This window comes from Giraffa tippelskirchi, chromosome X (assembly GCF_054371585.1).
Source record: "Giraffa tippelskirchi isolate mGirTip1 chromosome X, T2T-mGirTip1v1.2.pri, whole genome shotgun sequence".
NCBI classification, from domain to species: Eukaryota; Metazoa; Chordata; class Mammalia; order Artiodactyla; family Giraffidae; genus Giraffa; species Giraffa tippelskirchi.
The window spans coordinates 52,645,066-52,662,848 of record NC_137289.1 but is presented as its reverse complement, the minus strand read 5'-3'; the positions used below and the strand labels follow the sequence as shown (position 1 = coordinate 52,662,848).

Genomic DNA, 17,783 nt, shown 5'->3' with positions numbered 1-17,783 from the left:
CACCTCCACCATATAGGCCATGAAGACAGAAGTACAAGGGTGAATGACAGATGACCCCTAGAAAGGAGTGAGGGAAAATGGGGTTCAATGTTGAAGACCAAGAAGGGAAATGAGAATATGTAATTATTTACTTCAGAGGGTAGTTGAGGAAAACAGGCACCTCAAGAATAATCATGATCTTATGGTGCTGGCTACTGCAAATACAAATTTGGACAAGGGCTTTACTGCTTAAATAACAAACTATAAGTTTCAACCCTAGGGAAATAGTTCAAATTTTTTTCAACATTATCTGTATGATAGAATTTATTGTATAACATAAACGAGAGCTGAAACTCATTCAGTTCAAAATACTGCAGAGTTAACTGCAAATAACTGCAGTATTCTTCTATAAAGAGGCATTGTGAAATTCATCAATCTTTGAAAAGATAAGCAGAAATCGTATAGCTTGGTGGTCCTGACGCTTGAGCAGGTACTTTGTCAAGCACCTGAGGGAAATTTGTTTTAGGTAGGAGTAATATGCAAGGTTACTGTCCTTGTTGAAGTAAATAGCCTGAATTGTGTAACATATCCATCTGAAAACTCAGAGTCCTTTAACATAGCCTGGTAGGTGAAGGGCAATACCCAGAGCCACATAGCTACTGAATTAGAACTGACACCAGGATCCAGGTGATTCCCTGAATCTCACTTCAGTGTCTGATCCATTAGGCATGGTGTTGCCTTTGAGTGATTCTATCAGAGGGTAACAGAAACCATGCTTCTCTTGATGAACCTGCTTGATAGGAAATATCTCAATATAAAAGAATAACCTTCAATGATCTCAAATCTCCATTTGGAAATTAATTCAAGTGAAGAACATATAATGAAGTGTAACCACACTCCAATATCATGCAAGGAGAGCTTCTTATGCTTTTCCTTCTCCCTTAATGTTTTCCTCAAAACTACCCAATTTATGACTCTGTGGAAATTCACTTTTTACAATTGAGATTGCAACTAAAATGTCAGGTGTTGGAGGACCCAAAAAGAAGAGAACCTTGAGGAATATGAGAAAACTCTGTGTCCCTAACTAAGAAAAATTAGATATTCAGACCAGGTCTGTCTGAGTTCCTTTCACCAAGAAATCTGTACTTACACTCTCCTTGCTGTCTACCTGTGTGTTTCTTTGTCTGTATACATGGCCCTACAAATGGGAAAGGATGTCTATAATCGTTAGAAATTTCAGTCCACTTTAGTGTGAAAGCTGTGGCATGAAACATAGGATTCCACTAGATAGTAGGTGTCCTCTCCTAGTAGTAAGTAAAGAGTAAACCTTTCCAAAGACAATCACCATAGTATAGTGAACAAAACAATTATTTCTATGGCCATATCCTGTGTATGGCACCCAAAAACATCTCAAGAAGCTTGTCTTTGGTTTCAGTGGCTATCAGATTCAGGAACATTGCTCATCCCTGAGTACTCCTTCTAATGAGAGGTCCTATCTGTTTCCCCCTCCTCTTGAGCTGATAAAGTCTGTGATTATTTTGAGCAATGAATAAAATACGGTGGGAATTATATTATGCCAGTTACAGGACTATGATTTAAGAAGGAATATCCTTCTGCCTTGCTGTTTGAGGACATAGGACTAAAATGGAAAAGGTCATTCTATCCTGCTGGACCTCCCCACAAGAAAAGAGGTCCCTTTCATCACCAGGTATATGTGTGAAGGTTGCCTGGAACTTTGCAGTGTAGCTTAGATATCAGGTGATCATCACTGAGTGATCTTAGGATGGTTTATATTTTTAAGGGATATTTACATTTCACATTTGGAACTTGTTTGTGTAAAAAAATTGAAAATCCTCCCATTATACATTGTAATATCCAAAGTTATATTAAACAGTATTTTAAATACTCAGATGTGCTTGAAACGTGGCTCAAATCAATAGTCAGCTGAGACACACACATAATTCTAAATGATTAATTGACTATATCCAGAGTGAAAAACTAGACTTTCTTTCTTATAAGAAAGGAAGGACCAAGGAAAATTCTAATTTTTGTCCTTAGCTATGGGTGAGGAATAAAGTGTTGCCTAAATAATTTGTAACCAAAAGAGTGCCCTGATGTAACTTTGGTATTCTAATTAATACTATCAGCATGGCCCAAGTAATTTCTGTTTGCAAACTCATATATGTGGAAAATGCAAATCCAATTGTGTCTAGAGGAGCTTAACCCTGTGCTCAGTTTGGCAGCACATATACTAAAATTGGAACAATACAGAGAAGATTAGCATGGCCCCTGTGCAAGGATGACATGCACATTTGTGAAGCATTCCACATTTTTAAGACTGAACCAAGAAGAAATTGAAATTATGAACAACTCAGGTACAAGCACTGAACTTGAAGATGTGATCAAAAATCTCCCTCCCCAAAAAAGCCCAGAACCAGATGGCTTCACAGGGGAATTCTATCAAACATTTAGAGAAGAGCTAACGCCTATCCTTCTAAAACTCTTTCAAAAAATTGCAGAGGAAGGAACAATTTCAATCTGATTCTATGAGACCACCATCACCCTGATGCCAAAACCAGACAAAGACAACACAAAAAAGGAAAACTACAGGCCAATATCACTGGTGAACATAGATGCAAAAATCCTCAACAAAATTTTGGCAAACAGAATTCAGCAACACATCAAGCTCATACACCATGATCAAGTTGGGTTTATTCCAGGGAAGCAAGGATTCCTCAATATATGCAAATCAATCATTGTGAAACACCATATTAACACATTGAAAGATAAAAACCATATGATTATCTCAATAGATGCAGAAAAAGCCTTTGACAAAATTCAATACACATTTATGATTAAAACTCTTTAAAAAATGGGCATAGAAGGAACCTACCACAACATAGTAAAGGCCATATATGATAAGCCTACAGCAAACATTATTATCAATGGTGAAAAACTGAAAGCATTCCTCCTAAGATCAGGAACAAGACAAGGGTGTCCACTTTCACCACTATTATTCAACATAGTTCTGGAAGTCCTAGCTACAGGAATCAGAGAAGAAAAAGAAATAAAAGGAACCCAGATTGGAAAAGAAGATGTAAAGCTCTCACTGCTTTGCAGATGACATGATACTGTACATAGAAACCCTAAAGATAGTATCAAAAAATTACTAGGGCCAATCAGTGAATTTAGCAAACTTGCAGGATACAAAATCAATATACAGAAATCACTTGCATTTCTATAAACTAACAATGAAAAATCAGAATGAGAAATTAAGGAATCAATCCCATTCACCATTGCAACAAAAAGAATTAAATATCTAGGAGCATAACCCTAATCAAGGCTTCTACAAATATTCCTACAGTTAAAGCCCTCCTGATCAAACACAAACTCCCCCTCCAAAATGCCAGCATCAGCATAAACAATAAACCAAGATGGAAACCTGTAAAGACTTATAATCAGATACAAAGTACAAGAAATGTACTTAACATATTTAAATAGGTGATAATATACATAAAACATGAGTCATAAATAGCTAATTATCAAAAGGCAAATAAGCTTTCTAGTACTGAACATCATAACCACTGGAATAGAAGAATAAAGAAATTTTAAACAGCTGGGACACAAATGGAGAGAGAATATATGATCTAGAAGATAGATGAAAGAAATACTACAAAATACTTCATAGAGAATGAAAGGATTAAATGGAGATCAAGAAACCTAAGAAATGGACTAAGAAAATACTTCTCCTTGGCATACTAGAAGTGACAAACATTCCTTCGAAGTTCCTTTACCATAGTTGTTTTGTTGAAAGTTTTCACTTTCGTCTCAGGTTCAAAGGATTTATTAACAAAATAAGCCACTTGTTATGTACAAATAAATAATACAAATACTTATTAGAAGATTATCTAACTTACTTGCAATATACTAACATTAAAAAAAGAGAGAAATAGAGGAAAGGATACCTCGTCAAATTTCATTTTGACCAACATCCAGACTTAAGCAGCGCTGGGAAGTGACACAGCACATCTGGAGCTCCAACTGGGAAAAGGTCCCAGGTAGCATGTGCACTCCGTGGGTGAGACTTCAAAGATTGCAGTTCGGGGTTCCCCACTTATAATCCCAGGCCACAAATTGATTATCATCATCAATCTGCGAGCAAAGCTGCAGCTCTGGTATTATGTTAATTTTTTCCAATGCTGTATGTTTTGTTTTTTAAAACTTGGAGTGTTGCTAAATCCAGGAATGGTTGGCCAGACCTCCTCCAGGGACTTAACAAATGCCAAAATCCTCTTCCTATTTATCTATTGTGTATCTCTTCCACACTCACATCAGGTGTGGCTGACACCCAAAGCCATAGTCAGGGTAGTGTCCAGGTAGGTCAGAAGCAAATTCAGTGTCCTGTTCTGTCTCTGACGCCTAAACAAGACTATTTATTTAATTTGCCTAACAATAGTAAATATGATTTTTCATGTTGTCTCAAATGTCCTTTCTTCTGAATTAAGTTCTAAGGATGATATGGTGTTTAGTGTGCAGGACATTTATGCACTCTCAATGCCCGAGAAAGGGATTGGAAGAAGACAAGTGTGGGGAGAGGAAGAAGTACACATCTAATGCAGACTCTTCAAAATTATTTTCTGATCCTGTGGTGAATTCTGAAGGTAAAATAAGTCATTAAAGTCACTTCACACTGGCCCAGCATAGTCAGATCTTTATACCACCTCCTTGATCAGTCCTTGGAAGTGGGCCAACTCAAGAAGTACAAGGCATTGGACAAGGCAGCTCTGTGCAGCTGAGGCACACCTGAAGTGGCTCATGACAAAAGATTGACAGTAAGTCTGTCCTTGTTGTGTTGTTCTAAGTGGCCCATCTTCGAGTCTACCGAAGCCTTATGATACTTAGGCTAGGAATGCAACAGTACGTGGGTGGTTAACTTACTCTCACTACTTGCTTTTGGCTTCCATTTGTTTATGTAAGGAGATTTACTGTCATAGGTTTTGGCATGGCTCTGTAGACCATGTGTCTTTTTGTTTGCTATTATAATCTATATGCTAACTTTGTCTGTAGCTTTACTATGATGTGTCCAGGTGTGCTTTCTGAATCTATAGAAACATAGCCTTCCTAAATTCTGGAAAGTATCAATTGTTTCTCTGTGAATATTATTATTCTAAAATTTAGCCAGGTTACCAATTTTAGCATGCATATAAGATGCATTTAATACCTCCTTACTCCATTTCTTATGTCTCTTGGCATATCTTTAATCTTTAACTTCATTTATCTTTCTATGAGGTATTCTATATAATTTCTGTCATCTGTTTTCTAATTCAACAATTTTCTGTCCAACTGTATATCATCTGCTGTTTAAAATTTCTTGCAAGAAATTTATAAGTATACAATAATGTTAGGAAAGTTTAACATCCCACTTACAGCAATAAAAAGATAATTTAGATAGAAAATCAATAAGGAGACAGCAGCGGTCTCAATGACATGTTAGTCTAGTTGGATGTAATAAATATTTACATAACATTCCATCCAAAATCAGCAGAATACACATTCTTTTCAAGTGCACTTGGAATATCCTCCAAGATAGACCACATGCTATGCCACAAAAAACCCAAGTCTCAACAAACTTAATAGAACAGAAAATGTACCAAGCATTTTCTCTAACCACATTGTATGAAATTAGAAAATAATTACATAAAGAAAATGCAAAAACCACAAACACATGGAGACTAAACAATATGAGAGTAAAAAACCAATGTTTCAGTGAAAAAATCAAAGAGTAAGTTAGAAAATACCTGGAGACAAGTGAAAATAAACACACATCTCTCCAAAATCTATGGGATGCAGCAGAAGCAGTTCTAAGAGGAAAGCGTATAGCCATACAGGCCTACCTCAAGAACCAAGGAACATCTCCAATAAAGAACCTAACCTACCATCTAAAGGAATTAGAAAGAGAACAAGCCAAGCCCAAGGAAGGAAGAAGAAGGAAAGAAAGGAAGGAAATAATAAAGATCAGAGATGAAGTGAATAAAATAGAGACAGGACAGAAACAGTCATTTGAAAGGACCCTGGGTCAGACCCAGTAAGAGGCAGTGATCAAGACCATCCCCAAGAAAAAGAAATGCAAAATGGCAAAATGATTGTCTGATGAGGCCATACAAATAGCTGAGAAAAGAAGAGAAGCTAAAGGCAAACGAGAAAAGGAAAGAATGCAGAGTTCCAAATAATAGCAAGGAGAGATAAGAAAGCCTTCCTCAATGATCAACGCAAAGAAATTGAGGAAAACAATAGAATGGGAAAGACTAGAGATCTCTTCAAGAAAATTAGAGATACCAAGGGGACATTTCATGCAAAGATGGGCACAAGAAAGGACAGAAACTGTATGGACCTAACAGAAGCAGAAGATATTAAGAAGAGGTGGCATGAATACACAGAAGAACTATGTAAAAAAGATCTTCATGACCCATATAATCATGATGGTGTGATCACTCACCTAGAGCCAGACATCCTGCAATGCGAAGTCAAGGGAGCCTTAGGAAGCATCACTACGAACAAAGCTAGTGGAGGTGATGGAATTCCAGTTGAGCTATTTCAAATCTTAAAAGATGATGCTGTGAAAGTGCTGCACTCAATATGCCAGCAAATTGGGAAAACTCAGCAGTGGCCGCAGGACTGGAAAAGGTCAGTTTTCTTTCCAATCCCAAAGAAGGGCAATGCCAAGTAATGTTCAAACTATAGCACAATTGCACACATCTCACACATTAGCAAAGTAATGCTCAAAATTCTCCAAGCCAGGCTTCAACAGTACATGAACCGTAAACTTCCAGATGTTGAAGCTGAAATACAGTATTTGTGTGCAATTTCAAAAACAACAGAGTGATCTTGAATCATTTCCAAGGGAAACCATTCAACACCACAGTCATCCCAGTCTATGCCTCAACCACTAAGGCCAAAGAAGATGATGTTGAATGTTCTGTAATGACATACAAGAACTTTTAGAACTAACACCAAAAAAAGATGTCCTTTTCATCATAGGGGATTGCAGTGTAAAAGTAGGAAGTCAAGAGATACCAGGAGTAAAAGGCAAGTTTGGCCTTGGAGTACAAAATGAGCAGGGCAAAGGCTAACAGACTTTTGCCAAGAGAATGCACTGGTCATAGCAAACACCCTCTTCCAACAACACAAGAGACAATTCTAAGCATGGACATCACCAGATTGTCAATACCAAAATCAGTTTGATTATATTTTCACTGTTGAAGATTGAGAAACTCTCTACAGTCAGCCAAAACACCGGGAGATGACTGTGGCTCAGATCATGAGCTCCTTATTCCAAAATTCAGACCTAAATTGAAGAAAGTAGGGAAAACCACTAGACAACTCAGGTATGACATAAATCAAATCCTTTACAATTAATACAGTAAAAGTGACAAATAGAATCAAGGGAGTAGATCTGGTAGACAGAGGGCACAGAATTACTGTGGACTGAGATTCATAACATCATACAGGAGGTGGGGACCAAAACCATCCCCATGGAAAAGAAATGAAAGAAGGCAAAAAGAAGTGCAAGAGGGCAAAATGCAAGAAGGAAAGGCAAAGGAGAAAAAGAAAGATATACCCATTTGAATGCAGAATTCCAAAGAATAGCAAAGAGAGACAAGAAAGACTTCCTCAGTGATCAACGCAAAGAAATTGAGGAAAACAATAGAATGGGAAAGACCAGAGATCTCTTCAAGAAAATTAGAGTTACCAATGGAATATTTCATGCAAAGATGGGCACAATAAAGGACAGAAATGGTATGGACCTAAAAGAAGCAGAAGATACTCACAAGAAGAGGCGAGAATACACAGAAAAACTATACAAAAAACGGTCTTCATGACCCACATAACCATGATGGTGTGATCACTTACCTAGAGCCAGACAGCCTGGAGTGTGAAGTCAAGTGGGCCTTAGGAAGCATTACTACAAACAAAGCTAGCAGAGGTGATGGAATTCCACCTGAGCTATTTCAAATCCTAAAAGATGATGATGTGAAAGTGCTGCACTCAATATGCCAGCAAGTTGGGAAAACTCAGCAGTACTCAGCAGTGGCCACAGGACTGGAAAAGGTCAGTTTTCATTCCAATCCCAAAGAAAGGCAATGCCAAAGAATGCTCAACCTACCACACAATTGTGCTCATTTCACATGCTAGCAAGGTAATGCTCAAAATCCTTCAAGCTAGGCTTCAAAAGCACATGAACTGAGAACTTCCTGGTGTACAAGCTGGATTTAGAAAAGGACGAGGAATCAGAGATCAAATTGCCAACGTCCATCAGATCATAGAAAAAGCAAAAGTGAAAGTGTTAGTGGCTCAGTCGTGTCTGACTCTTTGTGACCCCAAGAACTGTAGTCTACCAGGCTCCTCTATCCACAGGAGTTTTCAGGCAAGAATACTGGAGTGGGTCACCATTTCCTCCTCCAGGGGATCTTTCTGATACTGGGATTGACCCCAAGTTTCCCACATTACAGGCAGATTCTTTACTGTCTGAGCCACCTGGAAGATCAAAAAACCAAGGGGATTTAAAAAAAAGTTTCTACTTATGCTTCATTGACTACGCTAAAGCCTTTGACTGTGGGGATCACAACAAACTGTGGAAAATTCTTAAAGTGTTGGGAATATCAGACCACCTTAACTGCCTCCTGAGAAACCTGTATGCAGGTTGAAGAAGCAACAGTTAGAACTGGACATGGCACAATGGACTGGTTCAAAACTGGGAAAAGAATAGGTCAAGTCCATATATTGCCACCTTGGTTTTTTAAGTTCTATGCAGAATACATCATGCAAAATGCCAGGATGGATGAATCACAACCTGGGATCAAGACTGCCGGGAAAAATATCAATAACCTCAGATATGTGGGTGACACTACTCTAATGGCTGAAAATGAGGAGGAACTAGAGAGCCTCTTGATGAAGGTGAAAGAGGAGACTGAAAAAGCTGGCTTAAAACTCAACATTCAAAAAACTAAGATCATGGCATCTGGTCCCATCACTTTATGGCAAATAGATGGGAAAACAATGGAAACAGTGACAGACTTTATTTTCTTGGGCTCCAAAATCACTTTGGACAGTGACTACAGCCATGAAATTAAAAGACGTATGCTCCTTGGAAGAAAAGCTTTGACAAACCTATACAGTGCATTAAAAAGCAGAAACCTCACTTTATCAACAAAGGTCAGTCTAGTCAAAGTGATGGTTTTTCCAGTAGTCATGTACAGATGTTAGATTTGGACCATAAAGAAGGCTCAGCACCAAAGAATTGATGCTTTCGAACTGTGGTGCTGAAGAAAAATCTTGAGAGTCTTTTTGACTGTAAGATCAAACTAGTCTAATCCTGAAGAAAATGAACACTGAATGTTCATTGGAAGGGCTGATGCTGAAGCTGAAGTTCCAATACTTTGGCCACCTGATCCAAAGAGCCAACTCATTGGTAAAAACCCTGAGCTGGGAAAGATTGAAGGCAAAAGGAGAAGGAAGTCGCAAAGGATGGAGATGGTTAGATAACATCACCGACTCAATGGATATGAATTTGAGCAAAATCTAGGAGATAGTAGAGGACAGAGGAGCCTGCCATGCTATAGTCCATGGGGTCACAAGGAATCAGACTCGACTTAGCAACTGAACAACAACTCTAAGCCCAGTGATTGTGTCACCTCATTGATATTTGAGCAGAAGTGACCCCCCAACTACCCATTTGGCTTAGGAACATTTATGCTATTGCAGAGACCATAGTTGTCACTTCCTGTAAACCCAGTGATTATTCAAGAATGTCACCTCTTAGAAGGGAGTGGTAAGGTAATACTCAAGGTTGCAAATAGCAACAGCATAATCCCCTTTAATCAGAAAATATATAAATATTAATAGACCACAGGCTGGATGCTTAGACACTTAAATGCTAACATGTCTAATTGGTAGGGTTATAGGTGATTGGTTCTTATAAATTTCAAGTGATAAATGTATCATTTTAGGGCAGCAATCTGGACTCATTTATTTATATGTATTCTTGATTATATAAATCAGCTAGGCTTGCCATAACAAAATACTGTAGACTAGGTAGCATAAACCACAGAAGTTTATTTTCTCACAGTCCTGGAGATGGAAGTGCCAAAATCAAGACCTAGCAGTGTCAGTTTCTGGTGAAAGCTCTCTTTCTGTCTTGCTGGTGGTCATCTTCTTGTTGGGTCCTCACTTGTAGGGGAAAGATCTGGTATCTCTTTCTCTTCCTGTATGTCCACAGTCCTATAAAATCATGCCCCTCATCTCAATTAATTACCTAAATACCCTATCTCCAGATCCAGTCACATGTGGGGTTAGGGCTTCAATATATTACTTTTTTGGAGGGGAGATAATTCAGAATTCAGTTCATAGTAACTGTGCTCACCACAAACACCAAAAATACTTGGTTCATAAAACAGTGAATTCTGTTCAGGACAAAAACCAGACCAAAATTTCTGTGCTGCAGCTCATTAGCAGGTATTAGATGTCTGAGCTGAGGCCCAGTGAAAGATGTAATGTGCTTAGTAAAGCAGGTGTTAGCAAGTGTCTCTTCTCCCTTCCCATCCAACCCCAGCCTTTCATGTCCCCTGACTTTAGTTGAAAAGCACTTTCCAAAAAACAAGAAGAGTCCCATCTAAAATTCCAGCCCTTATACACCTTAGGAGATCAAATCAGGCCCTGGGTTTTCATTTCCTCATTTCTGAGACAAGGGGGCTACTCCACATGACCTATTCTCCCAAGGTTCTCTATCTCTATGATTCCAACTTTCAGGAAAAGCACTTAGCATTTCTGTTGGGAGGCACACATATTGAATAATATCCTGCAAATTGAGAAGGAACTTTGAGACCAAAAAACGAAGTGAGCAACGGCATAAAGTGTAATTATGAAGTTCACTGTGGGTAACTAACATAAGGCGCAAGGACAGAGTCGACAGATAATCCAGAGGCATTTGGAGCTGCACTGCACACTGACTGCCAAAAAGGGTACAAGAGAATTTAAAGGGGCCAAAGCTAAAAGTAGAATCTGACTACCAAGAGAGAAGCACATGTGCACCAACTGGAATCAGGGTTTCTCCCCCCAGGGGTCTCATGACCATTAACCATTTATGTCAGCAAAAACCACTCTTGCAGGTTTCATATCAGATGAAAGCAAAGGCAAAAGTTGATAGGGTACTCATCTGGCTTGGACTCACTTCTTGTAAATTAGGCTAAAGCTCAATCATGTGAAAATGGGGGAGGTTTGGACTGTGCAGACAAAGATGGAACTGACAAAATGAAGTCAGTGTGTTTCAGCCACACAATCCCCAAGTCAGGACCCGCTTGATCTGGACAGAGAAGGGCCTTTCCCATGTGCCGAATCTGCTAAAATAGCTTTCCTGCACTCATTTTATTTGGCTGAAAAGTACCCTTGTGTACTTTCATTCCTTAGAAGACCACCAGAAATGAACCACAGGAGCCTATGATAAACATATTGGTTATATTTATTATTTTACTGCTTCATTAGAAATGAAAATAAATTGTAGAAGATGCAAAACCGTGCAACTTAAGGATTATAAAGCAATAGAGGGAATCATTGCAGAAAGTTAAAACCAGTTTATCCTATGGGGAAGCAAAGACTACACACACAAAAATCATCAATTGTGAGATTATTGACAGCATCTCCCTGCTGGAATTTATGCACCAATAGAAGTTTTAAGATGAAGGGACATTGGCTACCCCTGACCTCTTAGCCAGGGGTTACGGGTGAGAAGACAACAGAAGATACCTAAAATCTCTACAAAGATTTGCCAAAAGCAAGATACTCAAGCGATGCTGAAATTTGCTCTTGCAAGGAGGTCCCCATTTTATGATGTTTGAGCACACTCTTTCTCCTGCTGGATAGCTGGGGAAAAAACAAACACACAAAAAATTATTATGAGGGTATTTTCCTAAGATTAAGTTCAATTTCTTCCAAAAGAGCTCTTTGCCAAATCATTGGAGGCTGCCATAAGAAAGAAAGTGTTAGTCGCCCAGTGCTGTTCAACTCTGCAATCCCATGACCTGTTGCTCTCCAGGCTCTTCTGTCCATGGGATCTCCCAGGCAAGAATGCTGGAGTGGATTGTCATTCCCTTCTCCAGGGGATCTTCCCAAACAAGGGACCGAACCTGAGTCTCCTGCATTGCAGGCAGATTCTTTACTATCTGAGCCACCAGGGAGGCTGCCATTCCTTCTTTAAATTTATAACGCCAAGGCACTAACTACAAATCCCCAGTCAGGTGGGTGTGTGTGTGCAAAGTAATGAACCAAACATTTGTTAGACTCAACTGTAGGTTTCTTTTTCCCCATTTGAGAGGTAGATATATGTTGTTGCCATTTTTTCCACAGATTACTCTGAGACTGAGGGGCAAGTGAAGCATTTTCTTCAGATTTACCTATCACTGTATGATTAGGAAGGTATGCCTTCTCAGACAATCTTGACTACCTTTGGAACTTTTAGATAATGATACATGACAAAACGTTTCCCTTGGCTTGGAGTTTCTCCAGCAGGCTGTAAGTAGGGAGGGCCAGATTGATTCCCTGATCCCTGGGAGACTTGAGTATAACCAATATGTAAACTGATTATTTCACCTCATCCTGTTGTCAGGTAGAGAAGGCCAAAGCCATAGTTTGTATGGCTCATTAGGGATGAGATAAAAGTCCTAAAACACTAGACGCAGAAAAATGCCAAATAGCCAAAATTGGACAAAACTCTTATATTTCTAACGTTATGTCCAATATTCTAAGATTGGTCTTAATGTGGTTTTTAATAATGTTCGAACAAACATCAGTTTTTGTATTCCCTCAATCCTACTAAGGCCAATTTTGCAAGGACTACTTATATAAGCAATGTAAAAAGGCAACAATTTGCCATTTTCTAATTTTACATTGGGCTTCCCTGGTGGCTCAGAAGGTAAAGAATTCATCTGCAGTGCGGTAAGCATGGGTTTGATCCCTAGGTTGGGAAGATACTCACTCCAGTATTCTTGCCTGGAGAAGTCCACAGATAGGGAAGCCTATTGAGCTAAAGTGCATGGGGTTACAAAGAGTCAATCACAACTGAATGACTAACAAAATGTTACATTAAATAATTGGCGCCCTATTGTTTACTTGGTGGCAAAATTTACTAGAAGCATGCATTTACCAAACCTATTAATTTTTGCCATTGTTTGTCTCAAATAGAAAGTCCCCATGACTTACTTTCCTTTGAAGGAAGAGTGTTTTTTTCTTTAGTATTAGTTTTCTTCAGTTTGGACCTGTCAAACTTCTCCACTTCAGACAAGTCGGGCTTATCACTCATCTTGAAGAAAAGACTGAAAAAAAAATACTAAAAAAACTTACCCAGTAGAACTATTATCATACTAAGGAGTAAGAGCCAAAATTCTCACATTTAATGTCAATATGCATTTTACCTGCTGATTTTCAAAAGGCAAACAGCAACAGATCTTAGAAGAGTCATGTTTTTTTTAGAATTTTATTCCGCATCGTTATCCGATTTCTGAAGACATTAAATGCCATTGGATCAGGTGCACTAGAAACCAAGATGTTTTAGAAGCCAGGAGCCAATATGTCTGATTCTTAAAATCAGGTAAAATGGAGGTGATAGAAACACATGTGCAGATAGGGACAGAAGAAAAAATAAGGACTGGGTTTGACCAACTAATGAATTTGTAACAGGAGATAGCACTATTTGAGCACCTTCACTTTGTATTCAATTACTTTGAGAGGGGGACATTTTTCTTGGGGGGTTAGGGACCAGCACACAAAAGTAGCATTAAGTGGACTAGTTTCTTTCTATTTCATCTGCCCAAATGCAGGAGACTAAGGGGCTACAATAAGAGGAGGGATTAAATCCAGTCAAAACTAATTACATGTCTCACAATAGCTCCTTGTGGGACTGGTTTGTAAATGCTGTAAGATGGAATGGCTAATTATGATCAAACCAGGAAATGCCGCAGAATGGGATAAACCAAACAGAGTTGATTTTATTTCACCATGTTTTCTCCTCAAGAGGAGAGAGGAGGAGATGAAGCTAGGAGGTGAGGTGCCCAGTGATCATTCTGGGTTTGTCCGGAGGAGACAATAGGACACCTCTGAGCCCAGAAAGCAGAGCTCTCCTGCGCGTTTCTGGTCTCATCCGGTGGAGTAAGACACTTCTAGAGCTCAGACGAGAATGAAGACGCCCCCAAGCAGCCAGACGTCCCGAATATGCCTCCCCTCCGTCGGTTTCACCCTAGGACCCTCCTGGACAAGCGATCGGCTGCCAGTCTCCAGAGGTGGGGAAACAGGGACTTAAAATAAAAAATAACAGGGCTGGGTGCACAAGCCACTTGTTAGCAGCAATTTGCTTACATTTTTAAAATAACTATTATCATTGTTGGGAGCCCAGTCCAACCTAGCAGTCACGGGAAGGGAGGGAGCGAAGGGCCAGTCTCAGAGGGCCCGTTCAGAGTCCCAAACTCCCCGTCCCCTCAGCCTCCGACCTACAGCTGCAGTGGACGGCCGCTCCTGGGGCTCCCGCCTCGGACCTGCCAGGGACCATCCCTGGAAGGATCGGAGTCCCGCTCAGAAGGCGGCGCTGCGAAGACAAAGGCTTGGACTCCCCAGGAGGCGCCGCTACAATCGCCCATCCTAACCTCCGCCCCTCCAATTCCTGCAGGCCCAATTCGCCAGCCCCACGGCCGCCACGCCCTCCTGTCCCCATAGTCCTCAGGCTCCGGAGGGGCCGCACATCCTCACCAGAAGGCTTGAAGATCAGAGAAAGGTAGACGGCTGCAATGACACCGCTTGGCACTCTGGACGAGGTTAGCCTTCCTGCGCCGAACCCCTCAGTTTTATGGTGCGTGACAGGCTCCGCCCCAGTCCTCTTCGATTGGCCAAGAAATCCTAGCCCCACCTCCTCGCCCCTCCCACCTCTTTAGCCTTGCTGGCCTGGGTCCACTATCTCTCCTTTACTCAGGATCTCACCCCAGTAACTGGGTGTTAATAACTTTAGTTATTATGAGAAACGTTAATGTTTCTCATTGATGCGTTTAGAGCACTCCTCTCACACATCCCACAGCTTGTGTCACCAACTAGCCTGCATTGTCATCGTCAAGCAAACTTCAGTGCTCCTCTCCTTTATTTCTCAAAGATTTTAGCTCCTGCACTAGGTCACTCCCAACAATAGTTATCCTATCTTAATTCCTGGTGAACTCAAGAATGATCATTCTGATACACCTCCTCTTTTTCCAATTCATCCCCTTTGGTACCTAGACCCCACTACCCTTTAACCTCACCAGAATCTCTAGTCCGTTGGTCTTACCAGATTTCACCATCTCTCTCTCCCTTACTGTTTTCTGTCCCCTCCTTCCCTAGCTCAGATGTCATGCTCAGTCTTTGTGATCACTCACTGACACATACCCTCCACTCTCCTGCCCCTCTCTCACTTTGTATTGCTTCCCTGGCAAAATCATAACTCTAGCTACATCAAGATACACCTCAATAAGCCTGTACTCACACAGATAAACCTGTCCAGAGGAAAAATACACAACCACAAGCTTTTGAATTTTGATGTTTCCCCTGTCCAGAGATATGTGGTAGGATACTCTCTTATAATGATGGGCAGAAGCAGAGACCTGCAGCACCCAGTGGGCTGACTGAGTGACTGAGTACAAGGTAAATGACTGATCCTGATATGCTTCCAATCATTCTGTACCTGTTCAACCATTCTGTTTTTCACTTTCAGTACTATATTCAGTAAATTACATGAGATATTGAACATTTTATTATAAAAGAGTTTTTGTGTTAGATGATTTTGCCCAGATGTTGGCTAATAAATGGGCTTCCCTGGTAGCTCAGCTGGTGAAGAATGTGCCTGTAATGCAGGAGACCCAGTTCAATTCCTGGGTTGGGAATTTCCTCTGGAGAAGGGATAGGTTAGCCACTCCTGGGTTGGGAATTTCCTCTGGAGAAGGGATAGGTTAGCCACTCCATTATTCTTGGGCTTCCCTGGTGGCTCAGCTGGTAAAGAATCCGCCTGCAAATTGGGAGACCTGGGTTCGATCCCTGGGTTTGGAAGATCCCCTGGAGAAGAGAACAGCTACCCACTCCAGTATTCTGGCCTGGAGAATTCCATGGACTGCATAGTCCATGGGGTTGAAAAGAGGCGGACATGACTGAGTGACTTGCACACACCCGGGCTAATAAATATAAGTGTTCTGAGCACCTTTAGGGCAGGTTAGTCTAAGCAATGATGTTGGGTAAGCAATGAGTATTTAATGCACTTTTCTTTTTTAACGTATTTTTAATTGGAAGAAAATTCCTTTATTATATTTTTTTGGGTTCTGTCATACATCAACATGAATCAGCCATAGGTATACATATGTCCCCTCCCTCTTGAACTTCCCTCCCATCCCCCACCCCATCCCACCCCCTATTTTGTCACAGAGCACTGGTTTAAGCTCCCAGCATCATACAGCAAATTCCTGGTGGCTATTTTACATATTGTACTGTATATGTTTCCATGCTACTCTCTCAATTCATCACACCCTCTTCTTCTCCCACTGTGTCTACAAGTCTGTTCTCTATGTCTGTGTCTCCCCTGCTGCCCTGCAAATAGGTTCACCAGTATCACCTGTCTGTTGTTCAGTTGTTAAGTCATGTCCAGCTCTTTGCAACCCATGTACTGCAGCACACCAGGCCTCCCTGGCCCTCACCATCTCCCAGAGTCTGCCCAAGTGGATGTCCATTGAAGTGGTGATGCCATCCTACCATCTCATCCTCTGTCACCCTCTTCTCGTTCTGCCTTCAATCATTCCTAGCAGCAGAGTCTTTTCCAATGAGTTGGCTCTTCAGAGCAGATGGCCAAATATTGGAGCTTCAGCTTCAGCATCAGTCCTTCCAATGAGTATTCAGGGTTTATTTCCTTAAGGATTGACTGGTTTGATGATCTGTCTAGATTTCATATATATGCATTAATATAAAATATTTGTTTTTCTATTTCTAACTTCACTCTGTATAATAAGCTCTAGGTTCATCCACCTCGTTAAATAGACTCAAATACGCTTCTTTTTGTGACTGAATAATATTCCATTGTATTAATATATATGTATTACAGTGTCTTTATCCATTCATCTATATATGGACATCTAGGTTGCTTCCATGTCCTAACTATTGTAATGTTTTAGTCGCTCACTCCTGTCCAGCTCTTTGTGAGCCCATGGACTGTAGTCTGCCAGGCTCCTCTGTGCATGGAATTCTCCAAAGAATATAGAAGTGAGTAGCCATTCCATTCTTCAGGGGATCTTCCCAACCCAGGGATTGAACCCCAGTCTCCTGCATTGCAGGTGGATGCTTAACTGTCTGAGCTACCAGGGAAGCTATTGCAAATAGTGCTGCAGTGAACACTGGGGTACATGTGTCTTTTTCAATTATGGTTTTCTCAGGGTATATGCCCAGTAGTGGGATTGTTGGCTCATATGATAGTTTTATTACTAGTTTCATAAGGAATCTCCATACTGTTCTCCATAATGACTGTATCAATTTACATTCCCACCTACAGTGCAAGAGTGTTCCCTCTTTGCCACACCCCCTCTAGCTTTTATTGTTTGTAGATTTTCTGATGATGGCTAGTCTCAACTTGTGAGGTGATCCCTCATTGTAATTTTGATTTGCATGTCTCAATAGTGAGTGATGTTGAGCATCTTTTCATGTGTTTACTAACCAGGTGTATGTCTTCTTTGGAGAAATGTCTGTTCAGGTGCTCTGCCCAC

The 17,783-nt window shown here is 40.4% G+C and overlaps 1 protein-coding gene and 1 non-coding gene across 4 annotated transcripts; one reads left to right on the top strand and one right to left on the bottom strand.

Annotated features, from left to right (window-relative positions):
- The first annotated feature begins 2,206 nt into the window (after positions 1 to 2,206).
- On the top strand, positions 2,207 to 2,313 carry LOC145537333 (U6 spliceosomal RNA). Its single transcript, XR_014076353.1, has one exon. It is a non-coding gene; the product is annotated as a U6 spliceosomal RNA (small nuclear RNA).
- Positions 2,314 to 11,476: 9,163 nt separating this feature from the next.
- On the bottom strand, positions 11,477 to 14,837 carry TMSB15B (thymosin beta 15B). Of its 3 annotated transcripts, none has more exons than XM_081564215.1 (3): positions 14,770 to 14,837; positions 13,231 to 13,357; positions 11,477 to 11,895 (listed from the first exon to the last, which is right to left on the bottom strand). In XM_081564215.1, the coding sequence occupies exons 2-3, from the start codon at positions 13,328 to 13,330 to the stop codon at positions 11,858 to 11,860; spliced, it is 138 nt and encodes a 45-aa protein (XP_081420341.1). In that variant the 5' UTR covers positions 13,331 to 13,357; positions 14,770 to 14,837; the 3' UTR covers positions 11,477 to 11,857. The 3 variants fall into 3 exon arrangements, with proteins under 3 accessions (XP_081420341.1, XP_081420340.1, XP_081420343.1); XM_081564214.1 differs by having other exon boundaries at positions 13,231 to 13,343; XM_081564217.1 differs by lacking the exon at positions 14,770 to 14,837 and adding an exon at positions 13,443 to 13,479.
- Positions 14,838 to 17,783: the final 2,946 nt, after the last annotated feature.

What these genes read in the sequence shown, in the direction of transcription:
- TMSB15B (XM_081564215.1), bottom strand. Translation starts at nt 13,330, where the DNA reads ATGAGTGATAAGCCCGACTTGTCTGAAGTGGAGAAGTTTGACAGGTCC. An exon ending in CACTCTTCCTTCAAAGGAAA is followed by an intron (nt 11,896 to 13,230) that starts GTAAGTCATGGG and finishes TTTTTTCCCCAG; the next exon opens with CTATCCAGCAGGAGAAAGAG.